The sequence below is a fragment of the Tupaia chinensis genome, unplaced genomic scaffold (assembly GCF_000334495.1).
Source record: "Tupaia chinensis unplaced genomic scaffold, TupChi_1.0 Scaffold140285_1, whole genome shotgun sequence".
In the NCBI taxonomy this organism is placed as follows: Eukaryota; Metazoa; Chordata; class Mammalia; order Scandentia; family Tupaiidae; genus Tupaia; species Tupaia belangeri.
In genome coordinates, this window is record NW_006200163.1 from 122,983 (window position 1) to 144,780 (window position 21,798).

The window sequence follows — 21,798 nt, forward strand, 5'->3', positions numbered from 1 at the left end:
AATAACTTAAAGTCAGTTATAAATTAAAAAAAAAAAAGCAAGCTAAATCTCAAGAGTACTAAATTATTTAATCCAGACATAATCTCACCCTCAGATTTGTTTGGTGCTGTGGCATGTGTGGAGACATCTATGTGGTTGCAGAAGAGTGCTTCAGAGCAAATTGACCCTGGTCAGGTTCACAAGAATATTAGTTTGGTTACATATGTTATTTTTTGACATGGAAAAGTTCAGACACCAAAGGAGGAGTTAAAATAATAAAATGATTGAACTTTCAAATAAGTGGGTCTTAAAATGTGATTAACAGGGACCAGTAGATGGTGTAATAGTTACATCACTAGACTCCCAAATGGCCAACAGAAGTTCAAGTCCTGGACCCAGAGACTTGAAATTCATGCCGGACACATGTGAATGTGTGCCCAAAATCCCAAGAGGAGAATGGAGGAGAAGGGATAGCGGCATGTCCATCTACCCAGGGAGTAGGTCTTTCTTGCTATCTTTCTGTCTCTTTCTGTACCTCTGGTGAGTGTGCACACCCTGTAGCAAGAAAACTCTCTAAAAAAAAACATAAATAAATAAATAAAATGTTGATTAACTTCGCCAACCTTTAGCATTTTAAAATTAGGAGTATTTTATTCTAGTGTTATCCTTATGCTTGGCTCATGTGAGACCAAACTGGCAAATCTCACAGTGTCTCCTTCCCCAAGCCCTTCACAGCATAAGTACATTCAATTCTAGGGAAGACCAATCAAAGAATTCTGCTTCCTAAACAATGTTTTAAAATGATCTAATCTATGTTGATTCACAGACCAAAGCAACCTCCCTAGATCTGGCCATTCTCAAGTAGTGTCCTGTCTACTGTGAATGGCCTTAACTGTTATGGCACTAAGGGTAGGCCCTTCCTACTCCTGCCTAAACTCTTACTGTCATGGTCTTTTGTATAATCTGGAAAAAAATTAAAGTGTTCTAAATCAAGTAATCTCCAACTTTGGTCTCCATGTCAACCTAAAAATGTAAAATATTTTACAAAAGAAGAAATTAAGAGCTTCAGAACAATCACTTAGGCAACCTTAGAAAGGTCTTTCAGAAAAAGAATAATTTTATTTAAAAAAAAAAGAATTATTTATTTAATTTTATTTATTATTATTATTATTTTTTAACTAACCAGAAGAGTGGGGGGAGGGGAAGGGAGAAACAAAGTGAGAAAGCAAGCCACCAAGTTCAGGACTAAAACTGCGGTCAGCAATGTGGGAATCTAGTGCCTTAACCACCATGCCATTTGCTGGCCCCAAAAGACTCATTCTTAATCAAATATATTGGCATTTGCAGGTTTCTAGTCTGGCAAGACCTGTGAAGAAATACTGATACCTAAATGTGTTAGATAAAAATGCTTTAAGTGTGTGTGTGTGTGTATAGTAAACACAGACAGTAGGTTAATTGACAGTTAACAACAAACAAACAAATGTATATAATATGTACCATGACCTTAATGTTGATTTTTACCACTAAAAATTAGTAGTTAAGGTTGAAATCATGATTTCCTAATATAGCAGATTAAAAATAGGGAAAAAAATGTAAATCAGAGACCCAAGTAAATGATAAAAAACTAAATAAACACAGTGTAAAATAAAGACAACTGTAGATAAAAGAATTTAACACCAAGGTAGCACATTTAAACCAGGTACTCTCTTTTCATTATAATAAGTTAGAAGTAAATTATTTTATTCTCTATTTATTAAAGAATGGCAATTATTTTGCTGGTGGCAGGTGTAGAATTTTTTCATCAAAGAACATTAAAAGGCTGAAGCGATAATGATACCATTTGTATATTTACCCAATAGTTTTGATACCATCTCATTAATCTCTGATAGCTACTAATTTGAGCAGAAAACCATGATGATTAAAAAATATATGCCAGTTTTTAAACAGAAAGATTGTTAGAAGTAACCCCAGCATCTAAATGGTAAACAAAGTAAATCTCTAGTCTGGCATATTTTTTTTAATTCAAAGGAAATAAAAATGAATTACTCTACCTATTTATGAATATGTAAATAATGAAAAACAGCACAATGGCTGGGTTCTGATAAACAGTGCAAGTTCAATGAGAAAGGTTCATCTAGTATAATATTCAGCTGTCAAGAGGGAGCAACTCAAAGGACATCACACAGTCTATAAACCAGCTTGAAGGAGCCATCCAGACTTTGCCCTGCCGAACCCTCTCTGGGCGGTAATTAGAAAAATCCTCATAGATGATATACTGTGTGCAGAAGCGCTGATCAGAGTCGGGTTTGGCATGGTACGCGACTGTATTGATGGTCTGAGTCACGTCACTGTCTGGCTTGGGTTTTCTGCTGAGGACTTGGCCGCCAGCTGCAGCGACAAGCTTAATAAGGTTGTCCTTCGGATGGTGTTTGAATGTTCCCCCAAAATAGAAGTAGCAGCCATCAAACAGCTTTGGCAACTGAAATAACAAAACAAAAGTGTTAAAAGTAGGTGAACATATTTAAAAACACATACATATGAATGAGGATAATAAAAGTAATAGTAATGAGTAGTTAAGCTACTTGGAACCAGCAGAGAGTGTAATGGTTATGTCGATGGACTCCCATGAAGTCAACTGCAGATTGACACATGCATATGAATGAGGGTAATAAAAGTAATAGTAATGAGTAGTTAAGAAGCTACTTGGAACCAGCAGAGAGTGTAATGGTTATGTCGATGGACTCCCATGAAGTCAACTGCAGATTGAATCCCAGAACTGGAGGCTTGAAACTCATGCCGGGTGTATGTGCATGAGTGCCCATATCTCAAAAAGAGAATGGAGAAAGGACTGTGGAGTGGTCATCCCCCTGGGAGGATGATTTCTTGCTTTTTTCTCTCTGGAGAGTGCATGTGCCATACTGTAAAATATCTCTATTAAAAAAGAAAAAAAAAGCAGCAGCAGCAGCAGCAGCTACATAATGAGATGCTGGGACAAATTATATTTCAACCAAATTAACTAGATCAAGAAAAATACTTGCGGCCAGTAGATGGCATAGCACTGATATCACTGGACTTGCATATGGCCAACCAAGGTTCCAGTCAAGGACCTGGTAGCTTGAAAGACAAGTGGTGTGTGTGTGTGTGTGTGTGTGTGTGTGTGTGTGCATAAGATCCCAGTAGAAGAAGGAATTGCAGTGTGGCCATTCCCTGGGGGATGATTTACTTATTTTGTCTCTGTCTCTCTGTCTCTCCCTGGAAAATACATATGTCCTAGGTAAAAAAACCTCTTAAAACTAAAAAAAGAAGAAGAGAGGAAAGCTATGCTCTAAACTCCATCTCCTAGGCTCCCAAAATATTCAGACACAAAGCCATTTCAAGCTGAGGTGTGCCCTGGCTTGTTCAGGGAAGCTATGATCTAAACTTCATCTCCTAGACTCCCAAAATATTCAGACACGATACTACTTTGTGAAGCACAGTGGAGGAGAGATTTTGTCCCAGAATGACCAGAAACCACCACAGAGGCACAAGAAACATAAGAAACCAAGAAAATATCTCTCCTCTAAGGGAAAAGAACAATCCCTCTCCATCCACAGATAATACAGCAGAACTCATGGAAATGTCTGACAGAGAATTCAGAATATTCATACTGACAAAACTGACAGAACTAAATGAGATGCAAGAGCTGAGAGACAATGAACTTCAGAAGATGCAGGAGAAAAAAGACGAGTTCCAGTATGTGTTGAAATTCTTCCATGATCTGAAAGAGGAAATACACACCATAAAAAAGAATCAAATGGAGCTATTAGAGATGAAGGTTGCCATTCAGGAAATCAAAACCTCCCTTGAAAGTGTTAAAAGCATATTAGTTCATGCAGAAAACCGAATCTTGGATGTGGAAGGAAAACCTCTGATCTAGAAAAAACAACCAAAAAAAACTGAGGAAAAAAAAAATGAGAATACCATACGAGAAATACTAGACAGCACCCAAGCATCCAGATAATTGGTCCCAGAAGGTGAGGAAACTAATAAGGGCATTGATAATCTATTCCATGAAATCTTAGAAGAAAACTTTCCAAATCTAGAGAGGCATTCAAATATCCAGACCCAAGAAATACAAAGGACTCCTAACAGAATCAACCCAAGATCTTCTCCAAGGCACATCACAGCCAGATTGGCCAAATCTACAAAGAAAAGATACTAAAATTGGCATGAGAGAAACTTCAGGTTACTTATAAACTACAATCAGGCTAACCTCTGACCTCTCATTAGAAACAATGTGAGCAAGGAAAGAATAGGAAAATATATTCAAAGTGTTAAGTGAAATACAGTTTCAACCAAGAATACTATACCTGGCAAGATTATCCTTCATGTGGAAAGAAAAGATAAAAACATTCTCAGATAAACAGGAACTGAAAGAATTTGCCAATAGCAGACACACTCTTCAAGAAGTTCTGAATGGAGTGCTCTACCAGGAAAACTAAAGACACATAAAAAAATAAGAGAATAAAAGGCAACCAGGAAATGACCAATTTAATGCCAGGAATAACAAACATCAATAGTAACATTGAATGTTACCTTCCAGGATTTAAATAGAAAGATTGGACCACAGTAACACCGCATAGTCAACAGAAGAGAGTTTGAACATAAGATTAAACTGGCGAAATAGAATTTTATGACTTGAGTAAAATATTATTGATTTTTTTTACTATGCTTTGTTTTCCCAATTTAAGCATTTTACTTTCTTTTGAGCTGCTGATAGGTTCAGCAATTTGTTAAAATATTTTCCTTGTTTGTTCTTTAAATGGAAAAAAAACTTTTCTTCTTTCCTGACCCCTCTGGAATTGGAAAATATTTGGGAGTTTTCTTATTTTATGGCAGAAGGGTTATTTGTGTAAGTTCAATAATGCTTATTGAATTGAATCAGAAATTGAAAATACTCATTATTGGACAGGGCTTTGACTGGAATGTCATATCTGAAGATTAATCAAGAAACTATGGAACTAAGGTGGATCTCAAGTAAGCCAACAGAAGCTCTTAGAAAGATGGCTTGGCACCATAAATAGTTCTGCCTGGCAGAGAGGATGAGAGAAGATATACAAAAGAATTTATAACATAAAATAACCTGGACTTTTCCAGCCCAGCATTGTAATCAGTAGAGATTGTAAAACAGCAACCACACCAGAGGATTCTCTTGAGAAAGACGTTGAAGGAAGAAAAAAAAGAATACTTTGCAGAATACTTGGTAGGCAGGGCTGAATTGAATTGAGAAGGTTTATGCTGGGTATTTGCTTTTCAGCAATTTGAGTAGCTGACATATAAATATTTTCTCAAAAAATAATATCACCATACTGTCTCTGTTGTCATGGAGTCACAAACAAAATTATACAAAATTATAAGAAATATTTTGAACATTATCTTTAAATTCAGCATTTTCACATTTTGAAAGTTGTTTATTAACTGTTAAGAACTATGAAGTATGAGCAAACTTTTTGATATGTAAAATAAATGTTTGTGGAAAAATGTAAAAAGAAGTAAAAGAAAAAAAAGAAAAAAGAACAAATCAAGGGTTTCCTATTTAACATTTTTTCCTTAAGGTTTGGTCACCAACTTTCATTAGAATGTTTATGCGTATTTGGTGGGACTTAAAGCCCAAAGAATTCCTAGGGTATCAGAAATAAGCTTGAGGGAGACCAGGTACAAATGATTGAAACCACAAGATAACTTTTTCATGGATCTTCTTCCAGTTCTGCCAATCTGTAGTCAGGTCCCTAACACAATTCCCACCCACAGTGTCAGGGCAGCCATGGTAGGATGTGACCTCTAGGGTTCCAGAAATGTATTCAGTGAACACAGTGTGTTAGGGAGCCACATCTAGGGCTCCAATTACCTATGCAACACACTTCTGCATGCTTTATGGAAACAAAATTTCACAATTCCCTTCTAAGAAAATTTTTCTTTGTCATTTCTTCTATACTTATATATATCAACAGGGTAATGGAATATTGTCCATTAAAACTGCAATATGCAACAATAAAGACATATGGTAACTAAATCCAAGAAGCAGCTGTAAGTCTTCTTTCAAGCTACTTCCTGTATCCAAGATTTACCTCAGATTCTGAAAGGTTTATGAGAATGTTCAAGATGCCAAAAATCCATTAACGGTAAGAAATTATTACCTTCTGGATTTTACTGCTCATCGTGATCATCTTTCAGAATCAAGTGCTTGAAATAAGCACAATTAAAATTTTAATCAGTCACCTGTACTTGTGGAAAGGGCAGAAGAAGTTTTTCCTGATGGTGATGATAATATTAAGTCATAATACGAACAATGAGAATGTAGCAAAAGAAAAATACCAGCTGTTCTCTGTTGAGCCTGCTTCTCTGTGAACCTTTAAGAATTTCATATCTTTCTTCTTGTTCACACACTTTTGTTTGTAGGCATGCTTTTACCCCTGAAAAACACAAGAAAGGCAAAATAAATATTGAGTATCATTTCATTTCATTCATTAAAATTAAGCAATTTACCTAAGTAATTTTTCTTCTTTCATGGATGGTAATTTAAGGATTGTTCTAAAATAGAAAGAGAAACTATACTTATGTAAAAACAAACTATAATAGAATTGGCTGTTCATAAAAAGAAAAGTTTAGGATTATCTAATTTCTGAAAACCCTAAACTAACATACTATTTCAAACCCTGAGAATAAAAATCTACATTTTCGCTCACAGCAATTACTGAAATTAAGGTAAACGCAAATTCTATCATTCAGTCCAGCCCACAAAACCCTGAGCCAGGCACCTGTCATCTGCAATGCTCCTTTTGGCATTAAGAAACCTGCTTTAGTCTACAGCACCTAGCTCAGCTGGTCATAACACAAGAGCTCAACAGTATTTGCTAAAATAAACAATAAGCAGAGCCTGAGACATGTCTGGGATTTAAGAGGCACACACTGGATTTGCCTGTCTAGAGAAGATTTGATTGGGTTTCCCAGGAAAAAAAAAACATTTTTCTGATAGCTTGGAAGTATGTTCACAGTTTTGGGTTAAAAAGTGAAAGAGAAAGCCCAGGTGTGGTGCTACTTAGAGTCACTCTACTAACTGGTTCCTGGGTGGGAAAGCATGAAGCTGGTTGTCAGCCCCAACTGCCTGACTAAGGTCTAGAAATGAAAGAGCTCTCGGGAATGCCCAGGACCACCTATTGAGGGGAGGCCACGGTCAGCTTAAACTGGAGGCCACATCTTGAGATACTGCCTGCCACCATCCAGAGAGGAAATGAATTACATGTATGTATATTTGTCATGCTCTGATCCTGATGGCACATAACAAAAACTAAATCTGTAATTTGAGGTCAAATTTGGGTATTCTAAGTACTTGCTTTAAGATAATTGTTTAAACTCTGTGAGTCTCTCAGCGCCTTTGCCTGAGGAAAGGAAAAAGGAAAATTACAACCTTACTTATTCTGCAGTGCTTCTGTAGATAGAATCCAAGAAGTATTCTATAAACTGAATACTGTAATAAATTATCTTCATTATAAAAACAAACCCTTCACACAACCTGCTATCTTTGAGATTATTTTGCTCTATAACCTTAGTTTTAGCACTGAGAAAACGCTATGAGGATGGGAGCCAGATATTATTCACTTATGCATTCTTCAATATTTAATATACTCTTCGACAGACGAGGAGCTTAATAGCAGAAGTTATTGGTGAAGGTGGAAAAGTACCCAGGTCTCCTCACTCACTGTCTAATGTTGCTAATAAAAAAGAAAAAAGGTTTTCATAAAATTTACTAAAGAGAAAAGCATTAAATAATCCTATCTATGGCTTAAAACTTTATCAGAAAAGAATCTATGACTGCATATACATATACTTTTGACTAAGAATTAGACATACATGCTGAAAATAGACAATATGTTAACAGTTTGAAAAACTCTTGAAAAGTCACAGATCTAGAAAAGACAACCATAGAATTAGTCTGGAATCAAAAAGGACTCCATATTGTCAAAGCAATCCTGCGCATGAAGAGTGGAGTAGGAGGCATCTCACTCCCTGACACCAAAATATATTCTAAAGCTGTGATCAAAACAGCAAGGTATCGGCACAAAAACAGACATGTGGCCCAATGGAACAGAAGCAACCCAAGAAATAAACACCAAAACACACAGGCAACTGATTTTTGACATATATAACCACTCAATCTAGTAAACGGAAAACCTCTTTAGCAAATGGTCCTGGAAAAAAACAGGGTAACCACCTGCAGAAAGATGAATGTGGACCCCCTATCTCTCACCATTAACAAAAATCACCTCAAAGTGGGTCAAAGATCAAAACTTAAGACCTCAAACTATAAAACTACTGGTGGAAAACACAGGGAAACTCTGGGAGACAATGAAATAGGAAAAGACTTCTTAAATAAGACCCCCCAAACATAGGCAATAATCCCCAAAATAGACAAGTTGGATTCTATCAGACTAAGAAGTTTCTGCACACACAACAAAAGACATAGTAATTAGAGTGAATAGACAACCCTCGAATGGGAGAATATTTTTGTCAACTATGCCTTAGATAAGGGACTGATAACCACAATACACAGAAAACTCAAGCCGCTTACTTAAAAACAAACAAACAAAACAATTAAAAGATGGGAAAATGAGCTGAGCTCTCTAAGGAAGACATAAAAACAGCCCAAAAGCATATGAAAGAAAAAATGCTCAACATCCCTCATTGTATGGGAGATGCAAATCAAATTCAAAATGAGATACCACCTAACCCAGCAGAAAGGCTAAAATTAAAAAAATAAAAGTTAAGTGCTGGCAAGACTGAGGTGAAAAGGGAATTCTCTTACACTGTTGGTGGGAATGTAAATGGGTCCAGCCATTTTGAAGAACAATACGGAGGTTCCTCAAAGACCTACAAAAAAAATCTACCCAAAGAATAAGATGCTTAGTCAGAAAAGTGCTTGCACATCTATGTTTACTGCGGCATTATTCACAATTGCTAACACATGGAATCAACCAAATGTCCACAAAAGATGAATGGATTGAAAAGGTGTAGCACATATATTCTATGGAACACTGCTCAAGTATAAAACAAAACAAGATCCTGACATTTGATAGAAAGTGGACAATCTTTCTTCTTGTTCACACACTTTTGTTTGTAGGCATGCTTTTACCCCTGAAAAACACAAGAAAGGCAAAATAAATATTGAGTATCATTTCATTTCATTCATTAAAATTAAGCAATTTACCTAAGTAATTTTTCTTCTTTCATGGATGGTAATTTAAGGATTGTTCTAAAATAGAAAGAGAAACTATACTTATGTAAAAACAAACTATAATAGAATTGGCTGTTCATAAAAAGAAAAGTTTAGGATTATCTAATTTCTGAAAACCCTAAACTAACATACTATTTCAAACCCTGAGAATAAAAATCTACATTTTCGCTCACAGCAATTACTGAAATTAAGGTAAACGCAAATTCTATCATTCAGTCCAGCCCACAAAACCCTGAGCCAGGCACCTGTCATCTGCAATGCTCCTTTTGGCATTAAGAAACCTGCTTTAGTCTACAGCACCTAGCTCAGCTGGTCATAACACAAGAGCTCAACAGTATTTGCTAAAATAAACAATAAGCAGAGCCTGAGACATGTCTGGGATTTAAGAGGCACACACTGGATTTGCCTGTCTAGAGAAGATTTGATTGGGTTTCCCAGGAAAAAAAAAACATTTTTCTGATAGCTTGGAAGTATGTTCACAGTTTTGGGTTAAAAAGTGAAAGAGAAAGCCCAGGTGTGGTGCTACTTAGAGTCACTCTAACTGGTTCCTGGGTGGGAAAGCATGAAGCTGGTTGTCAGCCCCAACTGCCTGACTAAGGTCTAGAAATGAAAGAGCTCTCGGGAATGCCCAGGACCACCTATTGAGGGGAGGCCACGGTCAGCTTAAACTGGAGGCCACATCTTGAGATACTGCCTGCCACCATCCAGAGAGGAAATGAATTACATGTATGTATATTTGTCATGCTCTGATCCTGATGGCACATAACAAAAACTAAATCTGTAATTTGAGGTCAAATTTGGGTATTCTAAGTACTTGCTTTAAGATAATTGTTTAAACTCTGTGAGTCTCTCAGCGCCTTTGCCTGAGGAAAGGAAAAAGGAAAATTACAACCTTACTTATTCTGCAGTGCTTCTGTAGATAGAATCCAAGAAGTATTCTATAAACTGAATACTGTAATAAATTATCTTCATTATAAAAACAAACCCTTCACACAACCTGCTATCTTTGAGATTATTTTGCTCTATAACCTTAGTTTTAGCACTGAGAAAACGCTATGAGGATGGGAGCCAGATATTATTCACTTATGCATTCTTCAATATTTAATATACTCTTCGACAGACGAGGAGCTTAATAGCAGAAGTTATTGGTGAAGGTGGAAAAGTACCCAGGTCTCCTCACTCACTGTCTAATGTTGCTAATAAAAAAGAAAAAAGGTTTTCATAAAATTTACTAAAGAGAAAAGCATTAAATAATCCTATCTATGGCTTAAAACTTTATCAGAAAAGAATCTATGACTGCATATACATATACTTTTGACTAAGAATTAGACATACATGCTGAAAATAGACAATATGTTAACAGTTTGAAAAACTCTTGAAAAGTCACAGATCTAGAAAAGACAACCATAGAATTAGTCTGGAATCAAAAAGGACTCCATATTGTCAAAGCAATCCTGCGCATGAAGAGTGGAGTAGGAGGCATCTCACTCCCTGACACCAAAATATATTCTAAAGCTGTGATCAAAACAGCAAGGTATCGGCACAAAAACAGACATGTGGCCCAATGGAACAGAAGCAACCCAAGAAATAAACACCAAAACACACAGGCAACTGATTTTTGACATATATAACCACTCAATCTAGTAAACGGAAAACCTCTTTAGCAAATGGTCCTGGAAAAAAACAGGGTAACCACCTGCAGAAAGATGAATGTGGACCCCCTATCTCTCACCATTAACAAAAATCACCTCAAAGTGGGTCAAAGATCAAAACTTAAGACCTCAAACTATAAAACTACTGGTGGAAAACACAGGGAAACTCTGGGAGACAATGAAATAGGAAAAGACTTCTTAAATAAGACCCCCCAAACATAGGCAATAATCCCCAAAATAGACAAGTTGGATTCTATCAGACTAAGAAGTTTCTGCACACACAACAAAAGACATAGTAATTAGAGTGAATAGACAACCCTCGAATGGGAGAATATTTTTGTCAACTATGCCTTAGATAAGGGACTGATAACCACAATACACAGAAAACTCAAGCCGCTTACTTAAAAACAAACAAACAAAACAATTAAAAGATGGGAAAATGAGCTGAGCTCTCTAAGGAAGACATAAAAACAGCCCAAAAGCATATGAAAGAAAAAATGCTCAACATCCCTCATTGTATGGGAGATGCAAATCAAATTCAAAATGAGATACCACCTAACCCAGCAGAAAGGCTAAAATTAAAAAAATAAAAGTTAAGTGCTGGCAAGACTGAGGTGAAAAGGGAATTCTCTTACACTGTTGGTGGGAATGTAAATGGATCCAGCCATTTTGAAGAGTAATACGGAGGTTCCTCAAAGACCTACAAAAAAATCTACCCAAAGAATAAGATGCTTAGTCGGAAAAGTGCTTGCACATCTATGTTTACTGCGGCATTACTCACAATTGCTAACACATGGAATCAACCCAAATGTCCACAAAAGATGAATGGATTGAAAAGGTGTAGCACATATATTCTATGGAACACTGCTCAAGTATAAAACAAAACAAGATCCTGACATTTGATAGAAAGTGGACAATATAGAAGATTTACTGCTGAGTGAAGCAAGCCAGATTAAAAAAAAGAGACACTGCATGTCTCCACTTAATATATACCAACTGTCCACACTCTATGGCAGAAACTGAAAGATTAGAGTACATAAAAGCATGGAAAACAGTTATGGATACTACAGACAGCATGGGAAGAGGATGGGAGAATGGGGAAGAGAGAGGGGAAAGGAATAAAGGACCAAAACAGAGAAGGAAGACTTTTATAGGACACAGAAATGGACGATGGATCCTAATGTGTATAGTATCTTCAACTGGACTGGTGTAAAGTGTATTCATGTTGGGTAAGCTCACTTTACAAGACGTAGTGATGATTTACAGACACTGAATGTATAAATTAAACTTTTAAAAAATTAAGAAAAAAACAGAAGAGATAAATTAAAATATACTTCTAAAAAATGTCCAAGTAATCCATAGGAAGGCAAAAAAATGAAAGCAGAGAATACAACCATGAACAAAAGCAGAGTTACATTCTAACATATCAACAATTACATTAAATTAAAATGATCTTAATACCCTATTTAAAAGACAGAGAATGCTGAGGTAGGGTAAAGTCTCTTTAAAATCTAAAAGATATATAGCGATTAAGAGTATAAATAATAATTTTTTTAAAAAGACAGAGAATGGATAATGTGAGGGACATCAGCAAAATGGCAGAATGGAAAGCTCTAGGCTCTTCCTCCCTCGTGGAAACTGTAAAAATAACAATTAAAGTCTGCCTATAACTTTATAGGCACTGTGGAAATCGGCCAAGAATCTACAGGAACCAAGAAAACAACCAACCCAAAAAAGGTCCCATTCAACTGGAAGTAAATTCCATAGTATTTTCACGTAGTCTTGCCCCACTGTCTCTGGTATTGCATTTAGGAGTAAACAGTCACTTCCTTGTTTCCTCTTGTAGGCCAGAAAGAGCAGAACAGAACTCGCTTGCTATGTTCCAACCTCTTTTTGAACTGCTGGGGTAGTGTATGCCTTTTTCATTTGCCTGACTTAGAGCTCAGACTGAGAAGATTGGAACTTAAGACTACAAAATGCTGTGAAAAACAATTATACATGAAATACCAAAAATCATTAGAAAATATCAGCAGCAGATTGGAGCAGGTAGAAAAAAGAATAAGTAAATTTAAAGAAAGACAATTGAGCTCTTTGGGCTGGAACCATGGAAAGAGCTCAAGAAAAGAAAAAAGAAAAAAAAAAGGGTTCCTGCTGCGGCAGAAACCAAGAAAAAGACTCATGCTGCAGCAGAAACCACCAAGAAAAAGGTTCCTGCTGGGCCAGAAACCCTTAAGAAAAAGCAAGGAATTTTGTGGAGCTGAAGATCAAGTGCCTGAGAAAGAAATTAGCTCAAAAAATGTTTCAAAAGGCAAAGAGGAAGCTTATCTATGAAAAAGCTAAGCACTATCATAAGAAATATAGACAGATATACAGAACTGAGATTCACATGGCCAGGATGGCAAGAAAAGCTGGCAACTTCTATGTACCTGCAAAACCCAAACTGGCGTTTGTCATCAGAATCAGAGGAATTGATGGAGTGAGCCCAAAGGTTTGAAAGGTGTTGCATCTTCTCCGTCTTCACCAGATCTTCAATGGCATCTTTGTTAAACTCAACAAGGCCTCAATTAATATGCTGAGAATTGTGGAACCATATATTGCATGGGAGTACCTAAACCTGAAGTCAGTAAATGAACTGATCTACAAGCGTGGTTATGGCAAAATCAATAAGTAAATTGCCTTTTTTAAAAAGAATTTATTTATTTACTTCCATTTGTCATTATTATTTTTTAATTTGACCAAGAGAGATACAGAGACAGACAAAGGAAAGGGGACAAAGCAAGTCGCTAGGTCCGAGACTCGGATCACAGTCGGCCATGTGGGAACCCAGCGCCTTTAACCACCATGCTACCTACCAGTCCCCAAGAAGTGAACTGCTTTGACAGAAACTCTTGATTGCTCAATCTCTTGGTAAATTTGGCATCACCTGCATGGAGGAACTGATTCATGAAATCTATACTGTCGGAAAACGCTTCAAAGAAGCAAAAAAAAAGTCCTGTGGCCTTTCAAATGATCTTTTCCACGAGGTGGAATGAAGAAAAAGACTATTCATTTTGTAGGTTAGAGATGCTGGCAACAGGGAAGACCAGATCAACAGCGTTATTAGAAGGATGAACTAATGTATCTACCATGGTTATTTTTGTAATCTGGTCAGTAAATAGAGTGGCTGTTTTCAGACTGTAATATATTGTTGTACTAGTAATATTTTTGTTAGCTTGCCGCTGCCTTCCCTTAACTACTATAGCACATCTTGGTGCTTGGTAAAATTGAGCCAAGCAAGACTAGGGTCCATTTTTTATTTTGTGAAAATCACTTAGGGACTGTTACAAGGCTTTTCCTACACCAGAAAGGCCTAATGTTTCCCCTTTGAATTTTGCTGAGTAAAAATGGGTTTATTCAAAGAAAATTTATTTCAAGGCATTCATGCATGATTCATAGGTAAGGTAATAAAATAAAGATAAGTTCACAAAAAAAGAAAAAATAAAAAGATAGGACAAATGAAATTGTTAAGGCTAAGAAGCAGAAAGAAAAAAGAGTAGACAGAGGCTAATAAACTTACTGGACGCCAGAAAGACAAACCCTACATGCATTATGAAATACCAAAAGTAGAAGAGAGAAAGGTACAGAAAAAAATTTTAAAACAAATACTGACTTACAACTTCACAAATTTGTGGCAAGGCATAGATCTACAAATCTAAGACACTCAATGAACTCCAAGTAGAATAAAACTTAAAAAAAAAAAAAAACCACAATGAGACACATTATAATAAAAATATTGACAGGGGCTGGCAGGTGGCAATGTGGCTAAAAGTGCTGGACTTCCACCTGGCCAACCACAGTTTGAGTCCCGAACCTGGTGGCTTGCTTTCTCACTTTCCCTCTCTTTCTGTCTCTGATGAAAACTGGAAAATAATAATAATAATAATAACGTTAAATAAAATAATTATTAAAGAAATATTGAAAGACAAAGATAAGGAGATTCTTGAAAGCATCAAGAAGCATCATGGCCTAGGAGTACTCAAGACTATTAGTGGATTTCACCAAAGAAATTTTGCAGGTCAGAAGGCAGTGGAATGACATTTCTTTAAGTACCGAAAGAATAACAGCAAAATTCTGCCAACTAAAAATCCTACAATTGGCAAAACTAGCTTTCAAAAACCAGGAAGAAATTAAGAGGTTGTTCAGTTTAACAAAAGGTGAAGATTAATTTCTGCTCTACGGTTAATGCTAAAAGGAATCCTTCAGGTTGAAATGAATGGACTCTAGGCAGTAACTCAGTCAGACAAGGAATTGATAAACAAAAGGATATAATGTTCTCTGTTGGAAAAAAAATAAAGAAAATATGTGGACAAATAAAAAAACTGGCAATGAGAAAATTCTGTCCACTTGATCCTACTTTAATTTAACTGGAGAATGGCTCTAAAGTCTACAACATGGCCTATAAACTGCATATGCCTATAAAAGGGCTTCTTTTCTATACTGAAGGGTGACCCAGAGCCAACAGTTAATCCACTGCAACCCAGGACTGCAGTTGACTCACTTAGTTTCATTTGTGTATGAGTAAAAAAGAATATGTATGAGTAAATGTGAATAATTCTCTTGAGAGCAAAAATTGACAATGAAGAATAAGAAACTCACTATTTTCCAAGAGTTAGTAATAGGACACTTTAGATTGACCCAAACATTATGAGATAATGATGTTTAAACTTTCTTTTGTATTATTTCCCAAAACTAACATAATAATAAAAGTTCATTTCTGTCTACATGAGCCAACATGCAAAATTAAGAGTAAGAGAAAACTGAAAAGAACTGGTACTTTCTGAGGTAGAAAAAAGAAGAATCAAATTTACTAGGTGTATTGCATTTATTCTAAAATAATGCTATAATATTTGGAATTTGAAGATACTAAGACTCATAGACTCTCAGAGGTAGAAAAGACCCTAATATTAGGTGTATTGCATTTATTCTAAAATAATGCTATAATATTTGGAATTTGAAGATACTAAGACTCATAGAATTTCAGATGTAGAAAAGACCCTGATGATACAGGGCAACTCTCTTGTCTTACAGATTGGGAAAGCTAAATGCAGAGACATGCACTGATTGGCTAAGGTCACTGGTGGTGTTAACCCCTTCCTAACACAACAACCCCCTGCCACAGTGCTCTTCCTGTAGCACCTTTATTAAGCACCTATTATGTATGTACCAAAGCAGTCAGTTTCTGCCCCTAAGAGGAGAAATCTTATTCACATTTCGTATGCATACTATTTCTTACATTCCTTATTTCTATTTATTTATTTATTTATTTATTTATTTATTTATTTAGCTACAGGGATTGTGTACTTACCAGGGACAGAGAGAGAAGACAGGAAAAGCGAGAAATCATCCCCCAGGAAAGATGGTCACACCACAATCCCTTCTCTTCCATCTTCCTCTTGGGATTTTGGGCACACACACACACATGTAATTGTACAATTTTGAAGCCACCAGGCCCAGGATATAAACCATGTGGCTGGCCATGTGAGATCCAGTCACCTTAACCTCTATACCATTTGTTGGCCTATCCCTCTTTTAACAATTCAATTCTGAACTTCCATTAAAATTGGAAAGTATTATTTTACCTTTGAGTGCTTACTTGGAAATTTTCTTGCTTTAGTTTCCTCTATCAAGAGTGAATCCATATCCAAATGTAATTTTTCAAGCACATTTTTCATTATATTTTAAAGATAACAGAGATGCTGCTGAGACAGTCCAGGTCATGGCATGTATTACAGGAAAGTAAACTCCCTACTCCTGTCCAGAAATGTAAAGAACTTGATATGACTCAAATTTCTGCCAAGAAGATAATTAAGGAACAAAGGTTGAGAGCTATGGACAAGTATGAGAAGACTCATGCTTTTCAGATTCAACATTTGTCTTCCAATTTAAAAGGCTAACCTGGGCCAGCACTGTAGTACAGTAGATCCTATATGACTGACTAGAGTTTTGAGTCCTGGCCCAAAGGTTTGAAGGGCACACCAAAAAGAAGTGCATGGGCATGTGCATGTCCCAGGTCTTCACAGGATGAACAGGTGAAAGAAAAGGGACTGTAGTGTGACCAGACCTACAAGGGGTTGGTTGCTTTTTAGCTTTCTCTTTCCTACCCCCCTCTCCATCTATCTTTCCATCGGCTCCTCTTTGGAACATATACTCCTTTGGCATAAAAAAATGAAAGGGAAAAAGATGAGAATAGAATGGATGGGTGAATTTATAAATAAATAATATAGTTAACCTTTTAAAGAATAACAAATGTGGAAGCAGATTTGATTGCCCGAAAGATAATTCTAAAAAACCACTCTGGGACCAGCAGTTGGTACAATGGCTATGTCGCTGGATTCCCATGTAGCAGACCACAGTTCGAGTCCCAGACCCGGTGACTTAAACTCATGCTGAGTGCATATGCATGCATGCCCAAGATCCCAAGAAGAGAATGAAGAGACTGTGGCATGGCCATCCTCCTGGGGATGTGTGTGTGCTGTTTCTGGCGAGCACACGCACCCTATAGCAAAAACCTTTAAAAAAAACAAATTCTTTTATACTGAACATTTATTTCAAATATGTTAAAAGTAAAAAGAAAGTTTTTGAGAAAAATGTCTGAATGTAAAGCTACTTCTGGGGCCAGCCTGTGGTGTGACAGTTAAGTCAGCTGGATTCCACGTGGCCGACTGTGTGGTTCTAGTCCTGGGCTTGGCCGCCTGACAAATACACTGCACACATGCACGTATGTGTGCCCCAAACCCCAAAAAGCCAAAGCAGAGGGGAAGTGTGGCCATCCCCCATGAGGAGTGACTTCTGACTCTCTCTCCCTGGCAAGTACAAATGCCCTCTAGAAAATTAAAAGAAAGGGAACCAGCAGTTAGCATAATGGCTATGTTGCTGGACTCCCACATGGTCGACCGCGGTTCGTGTCCTGGACCCAGTGGCTTAAAACTCACGCCGGGCGCGTGTGCGTGCGTGCCCAAGATCCTGAGAGGAGAAGGGATTGCGGCGTGACCATCCCCCCTGGGGGGTGATTTCTCTCTTTCTGTCTCTATGTCTCTCTCTGTCTGTCTGGCGAGCGCACGCGCCCTACAGTGAAAATCTCTCCAAAAAAAAAAAAAAAGAAAAGAAAAAATGGTTCATTATGAAAAATGTAGGCTCCGTGTATCTTTTCTTTTCTCTTCCCAGAGAGAGATAATTTTTCTATAGGGCATGTGCACTTGCCAGAAAGATAGAAAGCGAGAAATCACTCCCCTTGGGGGGGTGACCACACCACAATCCCTTCTCTTCCATTTTCCTCTCAGGATTTTGGGCATGCATGAGTTTTAAGCTATCAGGCCCAGGACTTGAACCATAGATGACTATGTGAGAGTCCAGCAATGTAACCATTACTTCATCTGTTGGTCACAGGGTCAGTACATCTTAAATAAAGGAGAAAAAAAATGGCGGGACCAGCAGATGGTGTAATGGTTATGTTGCTGGACTCCCACATAGTCAGCTGCGGTTCAAGTCCTGAACCAGGTGGCTTAAAACTCACACCAGGTGTGCGTGCGAAGTGTGTTCAAAACTCAGAGAGGAGAGTGGAGGAAAAGGGATTATGGCGTGGCCACTCCCCCAGGGGTGATTTCTTGCTTTCTGTCTCTCCCTGTCCCTCTGGCAAGTGCATGTGCCCTACAGTAAAAACCTCACTCAAAAAATCAAAAACAAAACAAAACAAAACAAAAAAAACAAACAAAAAAAATAGCAATCAAAATTGTCTAAAAGTATTACTGATTACAGTGCATTAGTGAAGTGGAATTCAAAAGCACTAGTAAGCAGAGAAAAGTGTACAGCAAGTTTTAGTTATTTTATTTAAAATGTCTTGCTTATAGGGCACATGTACTCATCTGAGAGAGATAGAGATGGAAAGTGATAAACACCCCCCCAAGGGAAGATGGCCACACCACAATCCCCTTTCCTCTTGATTTTTTATGTACACACACACACATGCACCTGGCATAATTTTCAAGCTGCCAGATCTGGGACTCGAACTGTTGAGTTGGCAATGTGAGATCCAGTACCTTAACCACCATGCCACCTGCTGGCTCCAGTCTCAGTCCTTTATATTTTTGGTATTGAACAAATGCACAATGAAATCAGTAAGTATTTTTTTAAAGTAGAATAACATTAAGAAACTATGGCGAATCAAGGTGTTGTTTTATTGTTACTTCTCTGGGTAAAAATGATTATGTTAGGTAGAATTTTTGTTGTGTCTAAGTTTATTCTTTGTAAAATTGTAAATCCTAAGACAAAACCCTCTTTTCATACATTTTCATTAGTGGAAGCCCCACCATAGCAACATAATTTTCTAAGAACTGTGAATGCTGTTACCGAATATTCATCCTGTGAGCAGGATGTATCAGTATAATCTCAATGCATAAGCACTGCTGGTGCTCCGGAAACTTGAATTTTCCATGATTGAAAATAAAACACTCATCACCAAAAGAAATAACAAAAAGAATTTAAAAGGGATACAATTATTTTTTTTTTTTTTGAGAGATTTTCACTGTAGGGCACGTGCGCTCGCCAGACAGACAGAGAGGGACATAGAGACAGAAAGCGAGAAATCACCCCCCAGGGGGGATGGTCACGCCGCAATCCCTTCTCCTCCATTCTCCTCTCGGGATCTTGGGCACGCATGCACACGCGCCCGGCGTGAGTTTTAAGCCACCGGGTCTGGGAAACGAACCGCGGTCGCCTACGTGGGAGTCCAGCGACATAGCCATTACGCTAACTGCTGGTTCCCAAAAGGGATACAATTTTAAAAGAGTAAAAAACCAAGGCTAAAATCACACACACAAATTATTTTCTGACTAAAGAAGAGAAAAAAGAAAAACAAAATTCTTGAGGGCCTCATTTATTCCATTCCACTTTCTTTTTACTTTTTTACCTTTAAATGACCAAAGATGCATCTGCTTGCTCTAAGGAAAGACCTTGATGAAAGTTGTTATTAAGTGCTTGCATCCTTCCCTTCCCCAGTCCGGCAAGACTGGCACAGCAGAGGCTTGCTATTTTCCAGGAGATACAGTCTAAAAGATGCTGCAAATGCAGAATTAGCCACACAGAACTATTCCTCTGAGATGCAGTATGTGTTAGGCTCCTATAAGCCACTGGTCCCCAGACTTTCAACTAATCAGCATGTTGTTTTGTGTGTGTCTCCGGCTAAAGACACCTTATTTATTATATTACTGATGCATTAACATTAAATGTGGGGTCAACAGCACCACAATTCAGGTCTCAACAAATCTAAGCTAGTATTTTTTCAGAAAGGCTTGTCATAGGCTCCTAAAACTTAGCAACACGAGGCAGCATTTTGGAACTATATTTGGGGGCCATTTTAAACAGTGAAATCACCAACAAAGGCACACAAAAATGTGAAAAAGGCCGTGGAAGGAAAAAGGCCGTGGAAGGAAAAGGTGTTTACGGTATGCAAGCAGAAACAATGAACAAGGCATCCAGTTGACTGGCATCAGCTGAGCGCATCCTCCTTCCAAGAATAACTCAAATACTTCACTGCTCTAAGCGGGTCTACAAAAGAATTCTGAATATTGCTTTTGAGATTACAAAACAATTTGAGCAAGTAAGTTAATTCACAAATACAGAATCCGCAAACAATGAGGATTTACTGTATGTTACTTCCACTTCAGGGGAAGGAGCCTAACTGCAAAGATGTTGACTTGATGAAAGCCACTCAGCTATTCAGTGGCAGAATGAGAATTTGAACCTAAGTCTGCTTATTTTTTTTTTAAAGCCTATGATTTTACACTAATTTTTTTTTCTAAAATGTTAATATAAGATAAACCTTAGGCTCTAAAAGACAGGTGGAGAACATGACAAATACTTTAAAGCTGCTTTAACTGAGTGTTCCAAGTCGTTGCTTAACATATAATGGTCAGAAGATTTTCAGTAATTACTACAGCTCTCTGAAATCGAGAGATAGATCTGTTCCAATGTTGGTCCTGTTAATGCGTACTGAGATTCAACACGCACTCAGGACATTTGTACATCCTTATCATGTGATTCATCTACGTGTGTGCGTGCGTGCGTGCGTGCGTGCAAGTGCCCATATGTGATGTTGTAGACAAACTCTTGCTATGTCACAATTCTCTTCTGCCTCAGCTTCTTGAGGAGCTGGGGTGACAGGCACAAGCCCCAGAGCCTGGCTGGTTTTGCTTTTTGTTGTGGGTGGGCAGGGAATCCACTAGGCCTCCTATGTGACCTCAGCCTGCTAAGCAACAGCATCCAGTGGTGTTTCATAAAATAAATACATCCCTCTGATACTCTTCTAATTCTTTTTTTTTTTAAGTGAGATTTTTGCTATAACCCTATATATGTGCACTCACCAGAGACAGAGAGATAGAAAGCGAGAAGTCACCCCTCAAGAGGGATGGTCACACCACAATCTCTTCTCCTCCATTCTCCTCCTGGGATTTTGGGCATGCATGCACACACCTCCACATGAATTTTAAGCCACTGCGTCTGGAACTTGAACCACGGTCGACTATATGGGAGTCCAGTGATGTAACCGTTAGTCCATCTGCTGGTCTCAACAGACTCCTAATTCTAAGCAACGATTTCCCAATCCCTTTACCATTTATTATCAACTGAAAAAGAATTGGTTAAAATAGCTTTTTTTCCAGGGGGTGGGGAGAGTCCTAAAAACTAAGGAACAATGTCCAGGTCTAAAACAACATGTTTGAATGGTGTCAAAGTGCCTGATGAGAGATGCTGTTGTAGAATAACAAACCTCAAGAATTTTTGGAAAGCTAGGAGTGACATCTGTAATTCTTAATTGTTAATTATTGTTAATTTTACCTTTGATTTGATGCCCATCTCTCTTTC

General features: G+C 37.6%; 1 protein-coding gene across 1 annotated transcript in view; it reads right to left on the bottom strand.

Moving 5' to 3' along the window:
• Positions 1-1,759: 1,759 nt before the first annotated feature.
• BARD1 (BRCA1 associated RING domain 1) overlaps positions 1,760-21,798 on the bottom strand; it is a 114,018-nt gene continuing 93,979 nt past the window's right edge. The window contains exons 10-11 of the mRNA XM_006162597.3: positions 6,334-6,431; positions 1,760-2,458 (exon numbers count right to left, since the gene is read on the bottom strand). Coding sequence (XP_006162659.1) covers positions 2,126-2,458; positions 6,334-6,431 — 431 coding nt within the window. The 3' untranslated portion in view covers positions 1,760-2,125. The remainder of the gene's footprint in view (positions 2,459-6,333; positions 6,432-21,798) is intronic.